At 57.2% G+C, this 23,606-nt stretch overlaps 2 protein-coding genes across 4 annotated transcripts in view; one reads left to right on the top strand and one right to left on the bottom strand.

The window, feature by feature from the left end:
- RPTOR (regulatory associated protein of MTOR complex 1) overlaps window positions 1-23,606 on the bottom strand; it is a 451,060-nt gene that overhangs the window by 375,913 nt on the left and 51,541 nt on the right. The gene's annotated exons all lie outside the window — the stretch shown is intronic.
- Window positions 13,136-22,984, top strand: NPTX1 (neuronal pentraxin 1). Its single transcript, XM_082441533.1, has 5 exons — window positions 13,136-13,703; window positions 13,994-14,201; window positions 16,333-16,577; window positions 17,802-17,981; window positions 18,770-22,984. The coding sequence occupies exons 1-5, from the start codon at window positions 13,260-13,262 to the stop codon at window positions 18,989-18,991; spliced, it is 1,299 nt and encodes a 432-aa protein (XP_082297659.1). The 5' UTR covers window positions 13,136-13,259; the 3' UTR covers window positions 18,992-22,984.

Below are 23,606 nucleotides of genomic sequence, written 5' to 3'. Positions count from 1 at the left end.
CTCTCTCCAGCTGGCCCCAGGAGGCTTAACTTAATCACTCTGGAACAATGTCAGAAGATAGCCCCGGATGCACAAATCCCTGCCTTCTGAGACAGTCGGTGGCCTCGCCAGGGCCTGCGGGTCTGAAGCGCCCTCAGGCAGAGGCGCCCAGGCAGCGATAGGAGGTTGCCCAAGTGTCTCTTCTGGCCCATCTGTGCTTGCTCCCACTCCTCACTTCACTTCTCTCTCCTCCCCCACCAGAATCAGAGCTCTCACGGGCCTCCTCCTCCCTCCCTGGAAAGAGCAAAACCAACCCCCCACCCCCCAGTGAAGGTCCCTCATTGGAAACGAAATCCCAGTCTACAAGCTGCAGGGCTGGTGGCATCACCCAAGTCCACTCCGGGAGGGAGTGAGGTCCAGATAAAGAAATAAGACTTATGGTGGCCTTTCAGACACTTGTGATCCCCTGCAGGGGTCCTGTGGACTGCCACCCTGTCACTAGGGGCCACCTCCGCCATAGCCACATGGGGGTAACAGTGACACAGGCTGTGCTGCCTCAAATCTGGGAGGCCCTTCACTCATTCTCAGGGAGTCATGGCACTGACTTTATGGGGCCGTGGGGGTGACCAGAGTTCAGAGAGGGCAGGTAACCTGCAAGAGGCTACACAGCCAGGAGTTCGGGGTGGGGTGGCAACTCTGGTCTGGAGGGGCCTAGGGTCTCTGGTGAAAGCCTCCCCCACCGCCACCCCAGCCCTCCGCCAGCGTCTGGGTTCCGGGGAGCTGCCCTTTCCCCATGGCTGATATAGAAAGGGAAACAGTACAGGCTTTGGAGAAATAATTTCTATGAATGGTCCAGTCACCCCCCCTCCAGCAACAGCAGCAGCAGCTGTGGCCGGCGGCCAATCAGAGAGGCGTCCGCTGCTCCCGCCCTTGGAAGGCCCTCTCCCTCTCCTGGGGCTTGGGATCCCCCTTCCCCCCAAGATCTGCTCACCCCCAACACGAAGCCTCTCCCTCCCTTTATATCCTTTTAAAGGGAACACTGCAGATTTAAACCACAAATTAAATTTTTAATGAAACCGCATAACAGTAGTGCCCGATGCCATGCAATATTGATGAGATCACAGTGTCCAGCCGGTGGGAGCTTGCCCTGGAAAGCTTTTTAGGATGTTATGCAATATGGAACCAAATTAATTATTTGCAACAAAGGGATCCGTGTCTCTGTAGTGCTGCTGGGGCCCAGCGAATGTAAAACGGGCGCCTTGGGCTTCCCTGGTGGCGCAGTGGTTAAGAATCCGCCTGCCAGTGCATGAGACACAGGTTCGAGCCCTGGTCGGGGAAGATCCCACATGTCACGGAACAACTAAGCCCGTGCGCCACAACTACTGAGCCTGAGCTCTAGAGCCCGCGAGCCACAACTACTGAGCCCGTGTGCCACAACTACTGAAGCCCACGTGCCTAGAGCCCGTGCTCCACAACAAGAGAAGCCACCACAATGAGAAGCCTGCACACCACGACGAAGAGTAGCCCCCACTCACCGCAACCAGAGAAAGGCCCGCGTGCAGCAACAAAGACCCAACGCAACCAAAAATAAAATAAATAAAATAAAATAAATAAATTTATTTTTTAAAAAAATGGGTGCCTTTCATTACTGCCAGCTATAAATGGCAGTCACGGGAAGGAAGCCGTGACTTCACAGACCCAAATACTATGAGTGTGAAGCCGAGATAAAAGGATGGAGAGGAGGGAGATGGGAGTGTGTATGCGTGCGAGACAGAGAGAGAGGGGAGATGGAGAGGCCTCACCAGGGAGCACCAGGGCCTGCAAGCCAGATGCTGCAGCAAAATGCAGCTCAGTTCTTCGAAGCAGGCTCTGAGCTCCCCCACCCAGCTCTCTGAGGCATCCCTTCACTTAAAGGGGCAGCAGGGCTGGGCACCTCCAGATGGGGTCGGATATGATGCTCCCCACGTGGGATGACGGCTGCCCACACAGCGGGGCCTAAGTTTGCCCATCAGAAGCTGGGCTTCCCAGTGACCAGGTCTCTGCCCTGCTGCGTTACTCTCCCACCTGTGCCTGGTCCAACTCTGATGGGAGTCCCCTTCTGCAGGGCGCCCCCAGCCCGCCCAGGACCTGGAGAGCATGTGGCTGGACCAAGCAGCCTGGCCCCTCCAGGCCGTTGGAGCTGGGCCTGCAAGAGCCTCCCTGGAAGCACCCTTGAGTGCCTGGTCACCTATGGTCAGAGAAGACTTTGGGGTGGGGTCGGGGGACGAGCCCACACCCTGAACAGGAGCTGCCCTCCTGGACCCCCAGAACCTCTGTGCCAGTCCCACCGCTGGTCCACCACTGGTCCATGCTGTGCTCTTGACATGATTTCCTAGGAGGCGGAGAACATCCCTCTTTCACAGATGAAGAAGCCAAGACTTCAGAGATCGAGTGACTTGTCTTAGGTTTAAGACTAGAGTGTGCAGCCTGCACCCCGGCCGGCCACTAAGGGGCACGTCCGAGACATCTGAGCTGTTTTCCACGTGGTACAGACAGGCAGCGCTGCCGTCCCTCCTCCACTTCTGTTTCAAGGCCAGGGGTTATGAGACAGCTGGCTGGAGCTGGGAAAATGCCCCCAGACTTGAGTGCTGGGAATGTCCCCAGACTGATCTGAGGGATAAGGAGACAGGAAAGGGGGCGGCAGGGCTGTGTCAGAGGCCTGAGGAGGGGAGACCAGGCTGCTGGGTCCCTGAGAAATCAACCAGGACAGTCATGGAGGCCAGAGCTAAATACGGTCAGCCTTGGACTTCACATAGAATGGATGCTGATTCCGCACATGGCATAATTTTGGGTGTTCTCCCCACCTCCACCCTTGTTCCAAGCCGTCATCCCACCTGGTCACCAGGACAGCCTCCTAAATGGTCTCCCCGTCTGCTCTGGTGCCAGTGCTGGATCCATTCCCCACTGAGTGGCCAGAAGAAGCTTTCAAAAATAGTCACCTGCACCCTCCTACGCTGTTGGTGGGAATGTAAATTGGTAGAGCCACTGTGGAGAACAGTATGGAGGTTCCTTTAAAAGCTAAAAATAGGGACTTCCCTGGCAGTCCAGTGGTTAAGACTCCACGCTTCCACTGCAGGGGACACAGGTTTGATCCCTGGATGGGGAACTAAGATCTCGCATGCCGCACAGTGTGGCCAAAAAAACCCCCCTAAAATTAGAGTTGCCATATGATCCAGCAACCCCACTCCTGGGCATGGATCTGGAGAAAAATCTAATTCAAAAAGAAACATGCACCCCAATGTTCATAGCAGGACTATTTACAATAGCCAAGACATGGAAGAAATCTAAATGTCCATCGACTCAACAGATGAATGGATAAAGAAGATGTGGTACATATATACAATGGAATATTACTCAGCCATAAAAAAGAATGAAATAATGCCATTTGCAGCAACATGGATGGACCAAGAGATTATCATACTAAGTGAAGTAAATCAGACAGAGGAAGACAGATATATAATGTCACTTATATGTGGAATCTAAAAAAATGACACAAATGAACTTACAAAACAGAAATAGACTCACAGACATAGAAAGCAAACTTATGGTTGCTAAAGGGGAAAGCAGGGTTGGGGGAGGGATAAATTAGGAGTTTGGGATTAACATATACATACTACTATATATAAAATAGATAAACATCAAGGACCTACTGGGAACTATATTCAATATTTGTAATAACATATATATATATATACATAAAACACGGAATCACTTTGCTGTATACCTGAAACTAATACAACATTGTAAAATCAACTTCAGTTTTTAAAAAATAGTCACCTGCTCCAAACCCTTCTGTGGCTCCCCATGCCCCTAGTGCAGTTTAAACCCTTTAGTGTGACCTACAAAGAAGGCCCTGCTGAACTCCATGTCCACCCCCTGCTCATCCAAACACCTTGCTGCCTTGGGGCCTTTGCACGTGCTGCCTTTCCTCACCTAGAATACCTCTTTGCCTAGACAAGTCTCACTCCTGCTTCAGAGCTCAGCTTAAACGATACTCCCTTGGGAAGGCCTTCCCTGATCCCCTGCCTGGGTGGGAGCCCTGCTGTGTGCTCCTCAGATGCCCCTGAGTCAGCTGGGCTCTCCCAAAGGTAGAGCCTGAGGCTGGTAGGTGGTTTACCTGTGAAGTGGTCCAGGGGGAAACAGGAGTGCAAGGATGAGTGATAGAGTTGGCCACTGCTGTGGGCACCAGGTGTTCAATCCCAGAGGACCTCCTGAGAGACTTATGAACCACTCAGGGCCATCCCCCCAGGGGCAGAAAAAGGTTCTTATCCATTGACTCTTTACACCATTGGTCCAGTGTGGCCTCACCCCACACTTCCAGGTGTGCACTTGAGTGTGCAGAGCAGAAAGGAGCCCCAGGGCCACAAGGAAGCGAGGACCGCTGGGCTGCAGCACGGTCGGGGGTGGGGGCGGGGAGCTGGCCGCAGGCTGTGCAGCCCAGATGCCAGGCAGTGGCCGCTATGAGAGGTGACAGGTACGCTCGTGGCCACAGCTCCTCACTCTTCAAGAATCCCTTGTTAGGTCGATTTACCCGGCCTGAGGGTGGGGACAGCTTCTCCTCCCCGTGCCACCCCCTGTGCCCAGCACTGTCCTGGCCCATGGGTATCACCGAGTAAAGAGCCACGGCAGAAGGAATAAAAATGGACACTTACTAGGACTTCCCTGGCAGTCCAGTGGTTAAGACTCTGCACTTCCGCTGCAGGGGACAGAGGTTCAATCCCTGGTCGGGGAACTAAGATCCCACATGCTGCATAGTGTGGCCAAAAAAAAAAAAAAAAAAAAGGGACATTTACTTCCCACCCCACTGGATACGGATGGGGTGACCAGGAGGGGTCAGGAAGCATGATGCACGTTACTCCCTGGGAGGTCGGCCTCCCCTCAGAGCCTCAGGGACAGTCACGGCTAAGGCCAAGCTTCAACTGGCTTGGGGGACTGGGGGACCCTGCCGGAGTCACTGTCAGCCGATGGGGCTGGTCCTGAGTGGGGGTGGGATGGAAGGGTGAGGGCTGGCTTTGACCAGTTTCCTGCTGCAGCCCTGCCTCCCAGGGCACTGGGCTGTCCCTGTGCAGACAGGGAATGAAAATCTCCCCAGGAAAGAGGCTTTGCAACCCTAAGACAACCAACAGGAGGATGTCACTCCTTCATTCTTTTGTTTTCTTCCCACTACGTGACAATTTAAGATTTCTCCTCTCTGACCGCCCCCCCAAACCTCTCTCTTTCTCTCTCTCTCACATACACACACACACACACCCTACAACGAGTGTTTAAAGAGGGCTCCTCTCCCAAGAGCCCCTGTTTCATCCCCATGACATGTCCACATGCCGCAGGATCTGAGAGGTTTGGACACTAACTCTGACTCAGCATCAAGAAAAACAGAGATGGGAAGCACAGCCACAGTGGAAAAACAGCTCTCTGCTTCCTGCACGTCATGTCAGCTCCCCTCCTGGCTTGGAGACCCTCCCCGGACTGGACCAGTGCTGCCAACAGCACAATGACATCACTGTAAAAATGATAACCACCACCACCACTGACCAGGCGCTCATTCCACGGGGTGCCTCCCCTGTGCCACCTGATGTCATCCTCACATCCACCCAGAGCCTCACAGCTGGTGGCCAAGGCTGTGACCCTGGAGCTCACATGCTGAGCCTCTTTCCCTCCCGACGTGCCTCACCCTGCCCCAGAGGGTGCCCACTGCATCTTTTTGATATTGATAGACCAGAAAGCCATGCGTTCATGCTTCGGCCCAGCCAGACACCACCTTAGAGGGATCTTAATACAACTGCTAGTAGCAGATAACAAGGTTTTAAGAAAAGTGCATGAAATTGAAACTTAAAACCAAGAAATCAACTTTAAAAAAATTAGCTGGAAAGCTCTTGCATCTCCACTGTCTGGGAGAGTTCCTGGCAGCACACAACAGATACTGGAAGACTGACTGTTCACTGAATGAATAAATGAATGAATGATTGGAAACAGAAGTCCAGTTCTTACATTACAAGAATTAGCTGTGCTGCTTAAGCCAAGACACTGAAACGTAAGGAACCTCGATTGCCTGGTCTGTAAAATGGGGGAAATAAAATGTAATAACCCCTGCTGTGACCGCTTCACAGGTCCCTCCGTGATCAAATGAGGGAATGAAGGAACTGGTCTGTGTCATGTTCTCTGGTGCCCTGGGAGGTCCCCCAGGGCTCTCGGGACCTTGCCGGTGCCTGGCAGCCTGTGGCCTCTGTCCAGTGAGCCTTGTTCGCGGTGGCCCAGTCCCCAGAGGAGGAGGCTAGAGAGGCAGGAGCTCATGCCCTCCCCTCCCAGGTGTGAGTGATGGCATCAGGCACAGACCTTCTAATAATTGTAATCCCTTGCCGGTATATACCATTTTTATTCCAAAACACTTTTACACCTCGGCTCATTTTATATTTCATATGCCCTCTCCTGCCTGTGGCAGATGGTGAAATTGATGTGGAAGGACACAGCGGGCTGGCGGCCCCAGCACCCACCGCACCAGCCAGATGCTGTTAGCTCGAGGGAGCCAACCAAAGGGATACAAATGGGGCTCTGGAGTGGGGGCTCCAGGACCGCTCCAGACCTGGCTTTTGAATTTACCAGTTCCGTTGTCTGGAGGGAAGGGAGGACAGTGCTGGGAAGCACGCTGGTGTCCGAGGGCACCACGCAAATGGCTGGGAGTGCCAGGACCTGTCGCCAGTGGCGTCACTCTCAGAGGTCAGAAATCTTAACTAATCTCTTGAGCAGTGGGGTCCCGGGCGCTCTCCTCCATCCTCTCCCTGGGCGGTCTCTATACTGGTTGGCTATAACTCCACCGTGCTGAAGATGCTCTCAGGGTTCCATTGTCAGCCCCGACCTCCCCACTGACCCGTAGTCCCTGTTGGCTCAGGACCGGTCTCCTCATTGGACAATATGGATAGTCTAATAAGTACTGGGTTTGGGGCCAAGTACCTGGTCCCCATCATTTTAATTTCCTCCTGGCTGTCGAATAACCACTTCAAACGCGACATGTCCCAGCAAGAACTCACGGTCTCTCCCTCCCTCCAGACCTTCCCCTACTCAGTGGGCGGCACCAGACTCAGGAAGCTTCCCAGGTTCCTCCCTCTGCTCACTCCTCACACCCAAGTCATCACCAAGTCCTGACGATTTCATCTCCTCAAACGTTCTCAAGTCCGGCTCTCTTTCCCTGGCTCCTGCCACAAACTCCTTCCCACCCCTCATCACCCAGCAGCAGCCTCTCAGCCAGTGTCCCCCTCAAGTCTGCCCTCCCAGGCAGGTTCCCAGGCAGAACCTCCTACATACACTCGGCACTGCAGCTGTGCCTCCTTGCAGACAGGATGAAATGGACAGGACGGAACTGTGGCTCCTACACGCTTGCCAGCCCTCACCCACGCCTCTCCCCAGCCAGCTCTGCAGTTTACACTGCGAAGATGGAAGACGTCCCCTCCCTCCACTCACGCCCCTCATCCCTCACCCGGCATTGCTCGTGCCAGCCACCTCCCTCCCCACTCGCTCCTCAAGACCGTGCTCTGGTATCACCTCCTCAGGAAATCCCCCTGACTGCTCAACCCCAACCCACCCACCTGCCCTGGCCTGGGGCACTCACGTGCCATCCCGCCCTGGAGGTGTGTGTTACCCCATCTGCCCACCAGGCTGAGCAACCTCAGGATGGAGAGACTGTTGTGTTCATCCCTGGCCCCGGCACCGGGTCTGCCCCTCAGTAGATGCTCTGGAAATATTTGCTGAACTGAGAGCACACGATGAATATTTACACTGTACTAAGTGCCCACGGTTCTGCCTGGGGCCAGAAACCCCTGTTTGGAGAAAAGTGAGTTTTCACCGAGACAGGATGGTAAGTTTATGCCTGTAAACTCCTGTTTACTGGGGTAAGCAAGTCATCAAGTTCAAAAGCACCCGTTCCCCACCTGATCCCAGCATTGGGCTCGGTCCAGAGGAGGGCAGGCCACCCAGGGCTCTGTTCCAGCCAGACTGGGCTGACGGCTGCCCAGGCTGGCTCAGAGGAAGGGGGTCCTCAGGGTGGGAAATGCCCCTGGGTGCAGGGAGTCTGGAGGCCCGGGGTGGGGGGACCCCACTGTCCAATGCTAATGACCACGGCCCACAACTGGTTAGTCCCCATGTGGCTGCCGCAGGGATAGTTGTAGTCACACAATGGGCATGAACTTGAACACCCTGTGGTGAAGCAGGGAGGCTTCTCCTCCAAGGGTAGCAGGTGAGAAGCTCCTCAGCCCGGGGTCTGCGGTCCTGGCCTGATCTGCCTCCACCACCGGGTGTGGGCAGGATGGGCCACTGTCCCTTCTTGGGCCTCCTCTCTGCCACCCGGTCCTTCCAGTCTGAGAGCTCTTTCCCTTGCGGGTTCGGGGTTGAGGGGGGAAGTAGTGGGGTGGGCGGGGAGAGGGGGGACTGTGCCGGGCGAGGAGAAAGCTGGGTGGGAGTGTGAAGGCCAGGGCTTGTCCCTCAGCTTTGCCTTCACTGCACTTGTGGGAGACCCTGGACTTCCCTTGGTTTCCTTATCTGCCAAGTAAGGACAATAGCCCAGCCATGCCTTAGGAAGGCAAATGAATGAACATGGACAGAGGGCTTTGAAAAGGACAATTCCTTGTTTATAAGATAAGGCTATTACTGCAGGGGTGTCTGAGAAGAGGGCAGAGGGGACGGCTCTGGTGTGGTCCCTCCCCCAGCAGAGCTGGGCAGCAGGGACCTGTCCCTGTCACGCCAGAGTGGGTGGATGGGGCCTGTCAGGAATACCACTCCAGGCCAGGGGTCAGAGGCCCCATGGGGCTTGCTGCTGTCAGAGTGGCCCCATCCCCAATCCCTTGGGCCCAGGGGCTTCTCACATGGGAGTCACATGGCCTGGCTCTGTCGTGAGGGCTTGGTTGCCAGAGGTCCCTGCTGACTCTCACCTGGTAGCAGCCAAAAGCCTGTCTCCTCTGCTCCAGGGACAACCTGTGGGTGCTGCCCTCCCAAATAACCATACATAGAGGGGTGCATAAGTCATCCCCCTGGACACAAAGTGAACACCCGTACGAAAGCAGCACCCAGACTGAGAAACAGATCGTAACCAGCACTGTGGGGCTGCTGCAAACAGAAACAAACCAAAAACAGAAACAAAAGCAAAAATCAACACAGGAGCATGGCAGACGTGTCCCCACACATTTAAAACAGCAGCCACTGACATTACCGCAGTGTCCTCCCATCCCAGGTGAGACGCCAGCTCACCCAGCGGGGTCCACGGCGTGTCCTTAGCGGTGACATGGGCCTGACTCTTGTCTGAGGAGCCCACCCGTGTCCAGAGCCAGATCAGTGAGGACTTCTGCCTTCTTCTCTTCCCAGATGGGGTCCCGGGGCCTTGCCTGGCCCTCCCCCTCCACTCTCCAGCCTCCCCCTCCACTCCCCAGCCTCCCCCTCCACTCCCTAGCCTGCCCCCTGCAGGGAGGGCTATTTCAAAAGGCAAAGTGGACCCTCATGCTAGATGGGCTCAGAGTCAAGTGGTGGGTGGGCCCTGGTCTGGGTCCATTGTCCCCCCCAGCTCTTCCCAGTGCCCTCCCAGGTCCTCCCAGGTCCTCCTTGTGCCCTCCCAGCACCCACCCAGTGCCCCCCTATTGCCTGCCATGAGGGTAGCTCTTTCCTTCCTAGGCCGGCCCATGGCCTTGGCCCTTGAAGAGAACAGGGCCAGGAGACACCACAGGATGGGTGAGGGTCCTGGGCACAGCACCAGGCTTGGGCACCCTCCCTGGGTGGGCTCCCACCATCCACTGGGTAAAGACCCTCAACAGCACTGACGTGCTCAGAATAGTGCCCGACCCACCTGTTTAGCCTTCCTATGCCTGCCTGCCTTTACTACGCTGGCCACAGCTGGGGAGCCTCCGGCCACACTTCTCCACCAGCCCCCTTTGCTTTCCCTACATCGAGGTACCTGCCACCCCACCCCAATTTAACCTCTGAAGGCCACTCCATCCTCTTCCACCAGTGATATGCCCAGCTGGCTGGCTCCAGCTGATTGCTACATTTTCAGGAATTTGCAAGCTGATTGTTAAACACAGTCATCATTAAAATTTAAATTATACAAACTTACAATTATATAAATTATATTAAGAACGAAGGTAATACATAGAACTCATCACTTTCTAATGTTTTCTACTACATTTTACTATTATCTATGCTTTTTAGGTTATTCACATCTATTGCATCCATGAGGTGGGAAAACTATATACTTGTGTGATCCTGCCACATCTTTTCCCAACTCCACTGCAAGTGTGTATACAGCACTTCCTCCCCCCCACCCCCACCCCCACCCCCATCCCCGCTGCAGTCCTGACGTTCGGGGCTCAGGTCGGGAGAACGGGTGTACACATATGAGACCTTCAGACCAGGTAGCTAGGCAACTTGAAGTTCTTCCTCTGAGGGTTTTGGGCAAGGCAGCCCTTGATTTTCTAGTCCCCAACTCCCAGATACCGCCTGAACTCTAGGGAGGGAGAGGAAGCTGCAAACACTACCCAGATTGAATCTCTCCTGCCCAGGGCCTTGGGTCCAGTTTAAAAGATTTAAAGAAGGCAGAGGGCTGCCATAGTGTGCCCCCCACCAGCCCCTCAGCAGAGCCCAGCATTTCTGCACAGGTGTCCCACATACTGCCTTCTGGCAGACAGAGAGCTCCACAGAGGTCGCCCTTGGGACCAAAGGGTCCTGGGCCCTTGACCGCAGTGTCCTCCCCTCAGGGTTCCATACTTCCCTCCCAGAGATCCCACTGCCCCTGGACATTGCCCCAGGGCCCCTCCTCCCCTTCCGACTCAGTCTACTCCGTCTTCTGTGTGTGTGTGTGTGTGTGTGTGTGTGTGTGTGTATGTGTGGCGATGGGGGGGGTCGGGGTCTGGCCCTCAGTGCCCAAGTGCCGAGTGCCAACCGCTGAGATCGCCTCTGGAGGTAAAAGCCGAGGTCCCTGCCTTGCTCGGGCAAGCCCCTGCTGCTCTTGGGGCTCAGGACGCAAGGCCCAGCCCAGGGTTCCCGCTCCGTCCACACCTTCCGCCCGGCCCAGTTGGGCTCCTCTCCTGCGCCCACGTGCAATCTCTGCGGAGCGCGGTCCCTCTGTGCCCTCAGGGCCCCACGGAAATCGGCCTCCAGCCACACGCAGCCCTGGCCCGGGGGAGCGCGTGGGGGGTGCGCTGACCCGGGGGGTGACCCCCTCCAGTCTCAGGATGGGAATTGGGGCAGAAGCCGTGGTGCCCTTTGCGCGGGTAATTCCTCCCGAGTCGCTTGCTGGCCTGGGGCGCTCCGGTCGCAGACACGCGTGGGGCAATCGTGGCCGGCCCCCTCCCGCGGCCTGGGGCCGGGCGGTGAGCTGCGGCAGGTCTCAGGGCTCCGTGGTGGGCGAGCGCAGCCGCCGGGGCTGGAAACCCCCGCACAGCCCAGGACCGAGGCGCGCCAAGCCCAGGACAGCCGCTTGCGGGTCGCGGGGTCCCTCTGGCGCCGCTGAAAGACTCTGGCCGCGGGTAGCCCGGGGGGCAGGGGGTAGGAGGAGGCTGCGGAGAGGGAGGAGAGCGTGGCCTATCAAAAAGGTGTCAATAGAGCTGGCTTCATCTCCCACCCGCGGGGCGGAAGTCAGCTCCGCACCCAAGAGCTGCCTGTGGGTCCCTCCGGGCAGGGACCCGCGCACTTGCCAACGGCGGGGCCATCGCAGAGCCCAGAGGAGGCGGAATGAAGGGCTCGGGGCGTGGGGCTGGGGTGTCCGCCGGGCGGCCCCGACTGCGACTGTAGCTCTGGCTCGACCTGTCGCATCGAGCCGGACCCCGGAGTTCTGGCACCTCAGTGCCCTCCTCTGTACAGTGGGAGCTGGGAGGGGCGGCTTCCGAAGCGCCTTTGGCTCTGACCGCCAGGGACGGGCCAGGGTCTCAGGCCATAGTTGGGAGCCCCGAACCGGGCACTGAAAACTGGACGGAAATCTGGGAGCCGAGCCCCGCGGCGCCGCTGCCCAGAAAAATGGCTCGAGTGCGTGGGCGGGTGAGTGGGGTGACTATGAGTAACCTACCATCGTGTGGAGCTTCGCAGGTGCGACGCCCCCTCCCAAAGTCCGGGACCCCTCCCCAGCAGCAGAGAAGTGGGCAGAGCTGGGGTGCATGGGGTCCAGAAAGCCCAACACACACGCGGACACACACAGACATGGACACACGAACGCACCGCAACTCGCACAGGGACACACACGTGCCCTCACATCTCCGCGATGGGAAGGCGCTCGGAGAGCGCGAAAGGGTCCGCCTGTAGGGTCCCCTCGGAAGCGTGGCACCTCCCCCGGGGCTGGAGGGACCGTCCAGCTCCAGCGGCGCCGTCTGCCCGGAATCGGGCCCGCTCGGCTGGCAGGAAAGGCTTAATCCGCAAGGGACGCCTCCGAAAGTGCCCGCCTGCCCCGCCGGCACGAGGTGGGGGCTGTCAATCCCAGGAGACGTTGCCAGTCCCCAAAGCTCGGAGCTGGGGGGTGGGGGAGGGCACAGGAGAGCCAAGAACGAGGGCGTGGGAAGCCCCCAGACCTGGGGTGTATAGCATCTTTTTAACCCCATACGGACATCTAAGAAACTTGGAGCGGTCCCGCGACCCCCTCTCGGGACTTAGCGACGTAGCGAGGCTCTGCTCCCGGCGCTCCCCACCCGGCACGCAGGTGTGGACGACTTGAGTCCTTGGGGACCGGGTCCGGGCCCCGCGAGTGTTCAGTGCAGCCGAGCGGGTTGAGCCGAATTCTGTCTCCCGGGTCCTCCGTGGCCTCCCACACGCCCCGAGCCCCGTCGGAGATTTGGGGACACCACGCAGGTGGCCCATCCAGGAGTCCGAGGCCGCGGCCCGGCCCACCCTCCTCCCCCCACCCCACCCCACCCCCTCCGTTCTCGGCTGGGGTCGGGGACGGGCCGGTAGAGGGTGGTGCGAAGGCCGCGGCGGCGCCGGGGGTTGGGGGAAGTTTCACCCACTGCGCACCCCTGCGACCCCAGCCGAGCAGCGGGCCCGGGCCGCAGACAATTAAAGCGGGATTCCTCCCCCGCTGACGTCGGCAGCGCGAGGCCCCTCCCGCGGTGGCATAAAAGGCGCGGGCTCCGCAGCGCAGGCGGCAGTGGGGGCCGGACAGCGCGGCCGTGCGGACTGCGCGGCGGAGCAGTGAGCAGCGCGGCGCCCAGAGCGCTGGCCGCCCGCGGAGCTCCAGCCGAGCCGAGCCGGGTCCGGAGCGCCGGGTCCCAGAGCCCGCAGCCATGCTGGCCGGCCGCGCCGCGCGCACCTGTGCGCTGCTCGCCCTCTGCCTCCTGGGCAGCGGGGCCCAGGATTTTGGGCCGACGCGCTTCATCTGCACCTCGGTGCCGGTGGACGCCGACATGTGCGCCGCGTCCGTGGCCGCCGGCGGCGCCGAGGAGCTCCGGAGCAACGTGCTGCAGCTCCGCGAGACCGTGCTGCAGCAGAAGGAGACCATCCTGAGCCAGAAGGAGACCATCCGCGAGCTGACCACCAAGCTGGGCCGCTGCGAGAGCCAGAGCACGCTGGACGCGAGCGCCGGCGAGGCGCGGACGGGCGGCGGCCGCAAGCAGCCCGGCTCGGGCAAGAACACCATGGGCGACCTGTCTCGGACGCCGGCCGCCGAGACGCTCAGCCAACTCGGGCAAACTTTGCAGTCGCTCAAAACCCGCCTGGAGAACCTCGAGGTCCGCGCGCGCCGCTGTTTCCCCTCTGGCTCGCGCGCCCCTCTGCCCTCCCCCAACTCCATTCCCGACCCGGCCCGACACCCCCAACCCCGGCCTCGGCCGGGTGCCGATGCCTGGCTGGGCCCTCCCCAAGCGTACGGGGCCCCGTGGACGGCCACTCGCTCGAGCTCCCCGCCAGGCTGCCCCCGCAGTCGCCCTGAGGGGACCGCGCCACCGGCCTCCCGGCACGGCCCCTGCTCCACGCGTAACGATATGGTTTCCCCCCCACCCCCGCCCTTGCACCCTCGCAGCAGTACAGCCGGCTCAATTCCTCCAGCCAGACCAACAGCCTCAAGGATCTGCTGCAGAGCAAGATCGATGACCTGGAGAGGCAGGTGCTGTCTCGGGTGAACACTCTGGAGGAGGGCAAGGGGGGCCCCAGAAATGACACCGAGGAAAGAGTCAAGATCGAGAGCGCCCTGACTTCCCTGCACCAGCGGATCAGCGAGCTCGAGAAAGGTAATGGTCATGGGGGGCTGGGGGTTCATGCATCCTGTCTCAGCTCCCTGGACCAGCGGGACCCTGCCTCTGGTCCTGGCTTCCTGCATAGCTCAGGTTGGGAGTGTAAAAGCCCTGAGCTCCTCCACCCCTCCAGCCCCATCCCTGCCCCAGGTTCTCCAGTTGGTGTTCCTGGCGGGACTGGGGTGCCCTGGGCTTGGGACATCTCAGGAAGCAGAGTGAGGAAGGGATTGCCTGGGGTTCCCTCCCCCCTCCCCCGCCACACTCACACACTCGCACACTCACAGGATTTTTCCAAGTCTGATTTGTTTAATCTTCAGCAACTTTGCACTATAGCTTTGGCTGGCTCAAGTCCTCCCTGGCTAAGAAAACCTGGCTCTAGCCAGTCCCCATCCACAGCAGAGAGCAGCGCATGGGCTGGGGCTGGGTCCTCTTGGTCCATGGCACATTTGGGCCCTGAGCAGGTTTCCTCCCAGCTCCTTGGTACCCTTGGCATCCTCTGGGGATTTCCGGGTCCTCCCCTCCGCCCTGAGCACACCCCCGAGGTTTTCTCTTCTGAGTGACCCAAGCCCAGGCATCTTGCGTGCAGCCCCGCGGTTCCCGAGTCGCCAACTACAGCCAGCCCCAATCTCGCCCCAGGCCCACGGATGAGCTCAGGAGGCTCAGCCTTGAAGTCGCAGAAATCAAACAAGGTTGTAAAAGTGGGGGAGGGGGTGAGACTCGGGGCTCGAAGCAGGGCCACGTGACCCTTCTCGGACTGCAAAGTGTGCTGGATGGATTTAAACAGTGCCATCTTAAGGCACGTTATGTAACTGAAAAACAGATCGGGGAAGGGAGGAGGGGGGGAGAAAGGGGAGATTGGGGAAATGAAGAACACCCCCTGGAGAGACCAGGGACCAGATGTGCTCCAAGGGCAGGGGGCTGCCAGCCTGAGATGGAAGGGGAACACTGAGGGCCAGCCCCGCTCTGTTCCCTGACACCTGGCTTAGAGGAAGGGGGTGGGGTTGCTGGCCCAGTAGGATGCCTTCTAGAAATAATTCTTGGCCTGGAGGGCCGGTTTAGTGCTGGGCTCCCTGGCAGCACCCAGTGTACACCCTGGAGCTGGTGGGTGTGTGTTCCTGGCTCTGGGCCTGGTGCCCATGCCCACTGCTGGATTGGCATGTTTTGCCTGGACTCGGTCACACCATGCCCAGGGCCACAGCCACAGTGTGTGTGTGGGTTGGGAGAGGGCAGAAAAGCATTCCCTGGAGACATTGCCGGCAGGCGGGGAGCTGGTGGCCGTGTATAAAGGGAGGGTATGGGACCAGGAGCCTGATTTTTCAGGAAACGCACAGGAAGCTCGCCCTGAGAATGATTGGCATCATCCTCAAAGCAGTCACCTTAGGGGAACGTGGCTTTAGGGCTACCTCCCGGCTCCCTGCTGTCCTGCCCTCTCTGCAGGGGGCCAGACAGAGTTGCTAGAAGAGCCTCGGGGGGTACAACTCTCCCTCCTGTGGGATGGATGGGATTCTGGAAACAGCCTGAGTCCTCGGGGCAAATCGGCTGGGTCAGATGAGTGACCATGGGCTGCAGTGTGTCCTGGCCTCAAGGAAAGTGTGACGGGCACCGGGGGCCTGGTTCTGAGCACCGTCAGCAGTCAGCATCCTGGAATCAGGTTGGGCTCCTGGAGGGGCTGCTCTGAGGGGAGTTAGCCTCTTTACTGGCCGGGAGGAGACCTCCTTCCTCTGTGGTGACACCTTCGAGCGTTGCTTTACAGGGTGTGCACTGACCCACTCCCTACCCACGCCCACTGCCCAGCCCAGGTGCAGACACTCAGAGCCCAGCGTGTGCGGGCGGCTCCCCACACCCCCATCCCAGCCTCTCCACAGGGGTCACCGTGTGGGAGCCACCTTATGGGAGCCAGACCGGGAGCAGAGACCTTGGGTCAGCTCTTTTGTCCTGGCCCTGTGCCCTGGGGCAAAGTACTTGACCTCTCCGAGCCTCCTTCTCAGCATCTACAGAACAGAGGGGAGTCTGCTGTGTCTGCATCACCAAGCCTGGCTGGGGGCAGGGGCATTGGCAAGCCTGCTTTAGTCAGGGACAGGCGCTTCATCAAGGTGCAGGTGTCTGGACTGTGTCCCGTCCTCCCCAGGTCAGAAGGACAACCGCCCTGGAGACAAGTTCCAGCTCACATTCCCCCTGCGGACCAACTACATGTATGCCAAGGTGAAGAAGAGCCTGCCGGAGATGTACGCCTTCACGGTGTGCATGTGGCTCAAGTCCAGCGCAGCGCCAGGGGTGGGCACGCCCTTCTCCTATGCCGTGCCCGGCCAGGCCAATGAGCTGGTCCTCATTGAGTGGGGCAACAACCCCATGGAGATCCTCATCAACGACAAGGTAGAGTCCCCACCCCTCTGGACTTGCAGGGCAGCAGGGCGAGGCCCCCAGGGCCCCAGTCTGTGCCAGCTGCTGGGACAGGTCTGGGTAGCATGAGATATACAGCCTCAGATGCTACTGTGGCCCCAAGAGGAGAGCCTGCCAGGCAGGGCTGAGGGAGGTGCAGGGTGAGGACTGGGAGGAATGGGGAGGGGTGCCCTTGCCCTGCTCCACGAGCAGGCCTCCCAGACAGAGGCCTCCGGGCTGGGGTGGAGGAGGGTGATCCAGGGGGACAGTCCATCTGACAGAATCCTCCTCCCCCAGCTGGCCTTGGAGCTGACTTTGCTCCTCCATATTTGGGAGACCACAGATGCTGGGGGGGTGGTAAAGATGCTCCTAGAGAGTCCAAATCAATCCTGCTTAGCCCCCTACCCCTGGGAGGAGGCCAGATCTGGGTGAGTCCTTGGGAGAGGGCAACCTTTCCCTCCAGGGAACCCGTCTCCATCCTGGCCCTCTGTTAGCTGTGGGAATAGCTGCCAACTCTCAAACTCCCTCATCTCTATGCCAGCTTTGGTAGTAAATGTCTAAAACCTGGGCTGGGAATTAGATTCCAAGCCCTTGCTCTTGAGGCCTTGCCTAGAAAGGGCTGTGCCTTTCTGGGGCCCCATTTCCCCCAAGTTAAAAGGGTGTGAGGGTTCTTTCATTGGCTGAAGCAGCCTCCCTGCCTGAAATGGTAAGAGCGTGAGTGAAATTTCAGGTGACAGGCTGGTCTGAGCGTTAAAAGGCATGGTGCCATGTCCCCTGGCATCTTTCAGAGTCTCTGCGAAAAGGCTGGGCGGGTTGTAGACCCAGAGATCTGGCAATTAGAGATGGAGTGTTGGAAGAGAGGAGAGGCTCAGAAAGCAGCAGTGAACTCAGCCCCCAGGGGTGGCCCTCCTCCATCAGGGGGCCTGTTTCGTAGACTAGCCAAGAGGGAGGAGGGTGAGTAGGAGTGAGGAGATTGCATATGCAGATCGATCTTAGGAGCCCCCTTGACAAATCTTCCCATTTCCTTTGTGATTTTGTGCTCCATCAATGGATGGGCCTGACAGTCCAGAGGGGCAGGTGCTGCAAGAACTCAGTAACGGCTCTTGATATTTATTGTAAATGCATATGAATATCGGTTGAACTACTAACTAGTGATGATAATTGATTCTGATTGTACCCCTGTTCCCATAATGTCCTGTATGTTGTTCTCCTTCCCAGGTGGCTAAGCTGCCCTTTGTAATCAATGATGGCAAGTGGCACCACATCTGCATCACCTGGACCACCCGGGACGGGGTCTGGGAAGCCTACCAGGATGGCACCCAAGGAGGCAACGGCGAGAACTTGGCGCCCTATCACCCCATCAAGCCACAGGGCGTGCTGGTGCTGGGCCAGGAGCAGGTACAGGCCGTGGGGGCAGGGAAAGAGGGAGGCAGCTGCAGGGGGAGGAGCCCCAGAACCAGAGACTAGGCAGGAGAAAGAAGAATGAGGGTGTTGGGAGAGAGGGCAGAGAGGCAGCAGGGAGCAAAGTGGGAGGGAGCTGGAGAAGGAAGTGGTTTCCCCTGAGAAGTAGCTGAGGGAAGCAAGTGATGCAGCAGTTTGGGCAAAGTCCCTGCTCTGAGTGGGCACTTTCAGGAAAGGCAAGCAGGAGTGGGCTCTGGTCTCAAGGCTCTCCACAACTTTCTCAACAACTGCAGCAATGCTCTTTGGCACAGGAAGGCCAAATGTGCATTTAGTGATGCATAATTTATTTCCTGGAAGTGGTTTGTCTCCCATTGGGCACCCAGGAGGGAAAGGCAGGCAGGAGAGCCCCAGGGCTTCCATTCTCATTGGGCAGGTATTGCTGTCAAAGAGTGACATCTGAGTTTCTTGACTAGAGGCAGGGAGTGTAGGGGAGGCCCCCCAGGCGCTGCTCCCACAGTTGTTCATGGACCTGGCTGACACCCTCCCTCACTGGGCACCTCTCAGGTGCCCCCAGGAGAAGCTCTGCATCCAGGGCAGAGGAGGCCAGCATCACTCCTTTTCCTGAGCTCCCCACAGGGGAGGGACTGATGGATAGCTGAAGACCAGACACAGGGAGACAAATGGACCAGAGGTAGACGTGAGAGCCTTTCCCCCTAGGGATGCCCTCCTGATAGGCCCCCACTGCAATGACCCCCTCCACCCTCATCCTCTGCTTTTCTCTGAAGGACACGCTGGGTGGCGGGTTTGATGCCACCCAAGCGTTCGTGGGCGAGCTGGCCCATTTCAACATCTGGGACCGCAAGCTGACCCCGGGGGAGGTGTACAACCTGGCCACCTGCAGCACCAAGGCCCTTTCCGGCAACGTCATTGCCTGGGCTGAGTCCCACATCGAGATCTACGGCGGAGCCACCAAGTGGACATTTGAAGCCTGTCGCCAGATCAACTGAGGCCCAGGGCCAGGCTGAGCCTCCTGGTCCCCAGGTCCCCAGCCCCCTCCCGCTTCCCCCCTGCTTGTGCGGAGATGATCCGTCGTCTCTTCTTCTCTCCCTTTCCCCCAGGAATGACTCAAGGCCATCGCCCTCGCACATGCGCACACGCACACAGCCTGGTTTCGTCCTCATGCACGTGAAGCAGGCCCGGCTCCCATCTGTCCCCGAGGTGTCCCCACTTCTCTCTAGGAGCCCGCACTGTTTCTCAGGCATGCCCCGTTCACCAGTAAAGCCGGCAGCTGCAACATTTTGAAAAATGCACACGTAAGTCAGAGGACCTGTGTGTGAGTGTGTGTGTGTGTGTCTACAAGGGTCTGTCTCTCTGGGGAGGCCTTCTCTTTTAAAATGAAGTATTTCATTTCTTCTTTCTCTGTGGCTTTGGGAAATCTCATGACTGGTCTAATATCTGCATTGCCAACTTTGGTGTCTGCCCGCGTGTCTTGGGGCTGGTGCATCTTCTTCTGCAATGCATTCGTCTTTGTTTGTAAACGTTTTTCAGAGCGACATCTCTCTATATTGATAAAATAAATATCTTTTAGCAGTTTGTTAAAGGCCGGGGGCCTCTGCATGGAGAATTTGTATTTTGTCATAGAAGGAATTCTCTCTGAAGGGTTGAAGGCAGACAGTGTCCTGTGATGGCAGCACATGCTGGGCGGGGGCAGAGGAGGTGGCACCAGCCTCAGGATCCGGGCAGTCCCTCCCCCAACCCCCAGTGCCTGGCCAGCATCCTGCTGTTGGCATCTGAGGGCAGCACTGGGCCTGGGAGGCCAGCCTGCATACCCAGCTCGGCCAGCTCTGGCCCAGGATACCGTCTGTGGCCCTCAGACTTCCCACCTCCTCAGACTCCCCTTCAGCTGCCAGCTAGTGCCCCCAAGAGAGGAACATCCCATCCACAGCCCAGGAAGCCAGGACCCCTGGTCTCCTCCCCTTGGCCTCTGGCAGTGGCAGACCAGAGGCTTCAGTGGGTCAGCTTGAGAGCAGACCTTTTAGACCAGGAAACCTGCACTCTGATTAAGACCCAGCCACACAGGGCCACTGAAACTTGAACCCAGCCAGTCGATGGGCCAGGTCCGTGGTAACTCTGACAGCCATATTCTTCACCCGGGCCAAGGCGAGCCCTCCAAGGGGGCAGGGCCTCCGGAGACCTCTCCTGGGGAGCCACGCATGGCTAGGCCGGGGCCTGAAATCCACTCCCCCATCTTACAGAGCGCAAGTCCTGATGTAGCCCCCAACCTGTCACCAGCTGGTGACACTGAGACCCAACCAGTGTCAGAAGCTTTGACATTTCTTTCCCTCCATGAAAAACTAGCATGTGCACCTCCTTCTAGTCCTTCCAAGGCGGGGAGAAAAGTGTGTGTGTGTGTGTGTGTGTGTGTGTGTGTGTGTGTGTGCTGAATGAGAGCGAGAAGAAGAGCACTCAGACGGATCACACCCAGGGGAGGGTGAGCTCCCTGCTTTGTTGCACCATCTGGGGGTCGCACACCCCAAGGGCAACCTGGACTCTGTCACCAGGAGTCTAATTAGCAAAAGGCTGGCAAGTCTTTCTAGAAATTTTACTGCACTGCCTGGCTCATCTACAGCTGCAGACATTTCTTCAGGAGAAGCAGGTGTTTCTGTCTTCTGTTCCTTCCAGGGCACCTGTCTCCTTAAACGCAGGTCCGTGTTGTGTCGGAAACCTAGTGCATCTGTGTGTGTCTGTGTTGGTGTCTCTGTGTTGGTGTCCGCGTGGGTGTCTGCACGGTACCCAGTCGCCGTTCTGCAATGCATCACTCTAGTGCCGAGGGTGAGGTCCAGGCGCCAGGCTGCGTGTTGTGGTTCAACAGTGGCTTTTTCTGAGACCGCTGTGCTTTGTCAGAGCCCATCGGGCTGTGGCACCTGTGGATCTGCAGGGATCTTCTCTGTTTGCATGTTCCTTGGGGTGGCATGTCCCTTGCTTCCTCAGTCTGGTGTGTGTTCCCCTGCCTGCATGAACTTCTCTGGTTCTGTGTTGTGTGCCCAGTGCCACCCATTGTTCTGTGACCATCCATGTAGCTACTGAAAATGGCTGGGTAAGCAAGCCAAGGGTGTCAGAGGAGGTCAAGGGAGAGATCGATTCCCTCTCCCCCTCCCCACTCCCCAAACACACCAAGAAGTATTTTTAACGTGTAGGTTGAGAACAAGCCTAACAATGTCTGTGGTTGGGAGAGAGTGAGAGCTTAGTATCCCCCTCTAGACCAGATCGGCCCCACCCCTCACTTCAGCCATCTCAGAGCTGTAGGCAAGGCCCAGAGTGTGCTAGGTGCTCTCCCATCAGCACCTCCCACCAGCCCCTGCCGATCTATGGATCTACCAGACCCCGACCACCTCCTGTCCCAGTGGGCGCGGTGGGAGCTGTCCTTTCAGGACCACAAGCCATCCTCTGCCCTAAGTAGAGAGGGGCAGAGCACACCCCAGATGCTTACGCCTGTGTCCCTTCAGCCTCCCGACCTGTTCACCCTCCTCGCCCCTCCCCTGACGCACCCACGGTGCCAGGGATGGAAGCTGATGTTTAACTCCCTCCGCCCTCCCCAGCTGGAGCCTGTGCCAAGCCCCGGACTCCCTTACTGTGGTAACACTTGGCACTTTGCCAGCCCCGAGGAAGGCAGATGACACAGCCACATATCTAATCCACATAGTTTCCATCTACCCCTTAATCTGATTGATGTTCCCTCTTGCACTGAATAATACATGCCTATCTCAGGTAAGCGATTTTATAAAATAAGAAGATAAAAAACACTGTCGAGACAGTGTTTGCTTTCGCCGAGCTGGTGTCCTACAGCTCCCTGGGTGTCCGAGGTGGGAGAGCTGCTGACAGAGGCTCTCCGGGCCCTCGGGGGATTAGAGCCCACTTGAATCGTAAGCCTTTCTTGCTTTTGATAACAGTATTATTTCTCTTACTCTAGAAGAAAAAGTTTATTACCAAACAAGAGTATTTTTATGAAAGAAAAGGACAAACCTATAAATTAACTCAACCTATATTTCCCTTGAAAATACTTTCAGGCTCCGCCAAAAACGTAGAACTGAAAGCATGTTATTTTGGAAGAAAGAGATACATTTTGTATGCTTTCTGTTCCTTTTGTAGATTCACAGTTTTATTTTCTAAGACTGCAAAGATCACTTTGTCACCAGCCCTGGGACCTGAGACCAAGGGGGTGTCTTGTGGGGAGTGAAGGGGAGGGAAGAGGCTGGCATGAAGGTCACAGTCGTTCCAATGAGCTCCAAAGAGGGGCCACCTGTTCTCAAAGATGTGTCGGGGATGGGATGTACACTGGCCATTTATGGTGGCCCCTCTGTCTCGGAGCTGACTTGTTAAGTGGAATGAGTTGAAGACTTGATGGTCAGTTCCAACCCTGATAGAAGAAACTAGGGTTCTGAATTGTAAACATTAAGAGGATAGTATCCTTTGTAATCTTATGGCAACCAAAATGTGGCTTAAAGCAGTCATGGTTTCATCTCTTAAAACACAGTGTGTAAATCTATTCAACTAATGACGGGAAATATATCACTTCCATGCACAGTGGACTTAAGTGCCATTTGTTGAAGGGGAACAAGTCATTGAGGAGAAAAAAAGCCCAATACTTAAAGTCCCAATTTTGTCTTATTTGCCAAAAAAAAAAAAAAAATCAACGACAACAACAAAGCAAACCCCCTATGGTTGATATTGTTATATTGTATATACTGTATAATAGGAAACAGAATTGATGTATCTTACTTTTTCATTATTTGCTAACCAAAGCTGTACATTTTTCATATGATCCACAGCCTTTTGGGTATCTAATGGGTCAAAACCATGGGACCTGCCACCTCCCATAAGCAGTTCTGGAAATGCACTATTTCTACTGGTATTCTTGCTTTTTTCTTTTTCTTCATTTTCTTGCTGAAATGACATGAATTGTTAAGTTTATTTTTACACAGTAAAGAGTGAAGAAAGACTGTGGTCTCCTTGGAATGTCTCTTCTTTTCTCAAGCTTGCAAATGTCACCTCAACCTGCGGGATGACCTCAGGGGTCCTCCCAGGGGATGCATGCCTGCCCATTGCCCTGTGCCGCTTGAAAATCCCACAGCCACCTGGTGACACTGGACATCAGAGGTGGGGAGGGGGCCTGCCCAATAGCCGATACCAAGGCAGAGAGAGGTGAAGTGATTTCCCAATGTGTGGAGGCCACACTGGGGCTTGGGGTGCAGAGTAACTGCCCATTCCTCACCTCGCCTGCAGCCCTGCTCCTTACTGAGTGAATGCACTGCCCACAGCACACCTGGGCACAGGTCCCAGGTGGCCTGGGCTTGTCCTTCCCAAACAGCCCTGCTCTGCTCTCCTTTGCCATATCCCTGCTGACCCATCCTTGGCCAACACCTGGTTACCTCTCCTCTTTTGGGGTTCCCAGGCTGCTTTCCTGCTCTCAAGCAAGACAGCATCTCTAGATTCACATAACAAGAAGATGGGTGACGCGGGAGCCCTGGGCACTGAGAAGAACTTACTTCCTTGGCCCCTGGTGGACCAAGCTAGACTCTGGATGAACAAAGAGCTTTGGAACTGTTCCCTTCCAGGGGACAA

This window comes from Balaenoptera physalus (assembly GCF_965194825.1).
Source record: "Balaenoptera physalus genome assembly, chromosome: 20".
In the NCBI taxonomy this organism is placed as follows: domain Eukaryota; kingdom Metazoa; phylum Chordata; class Mammalia; order Artiodactyla; family Balaenopteridae; genus Balaenoptera; species Balaenoptera physalus.
This window is presented reverse-complemented; position numbering and strand designations above follow the sequence as displayed.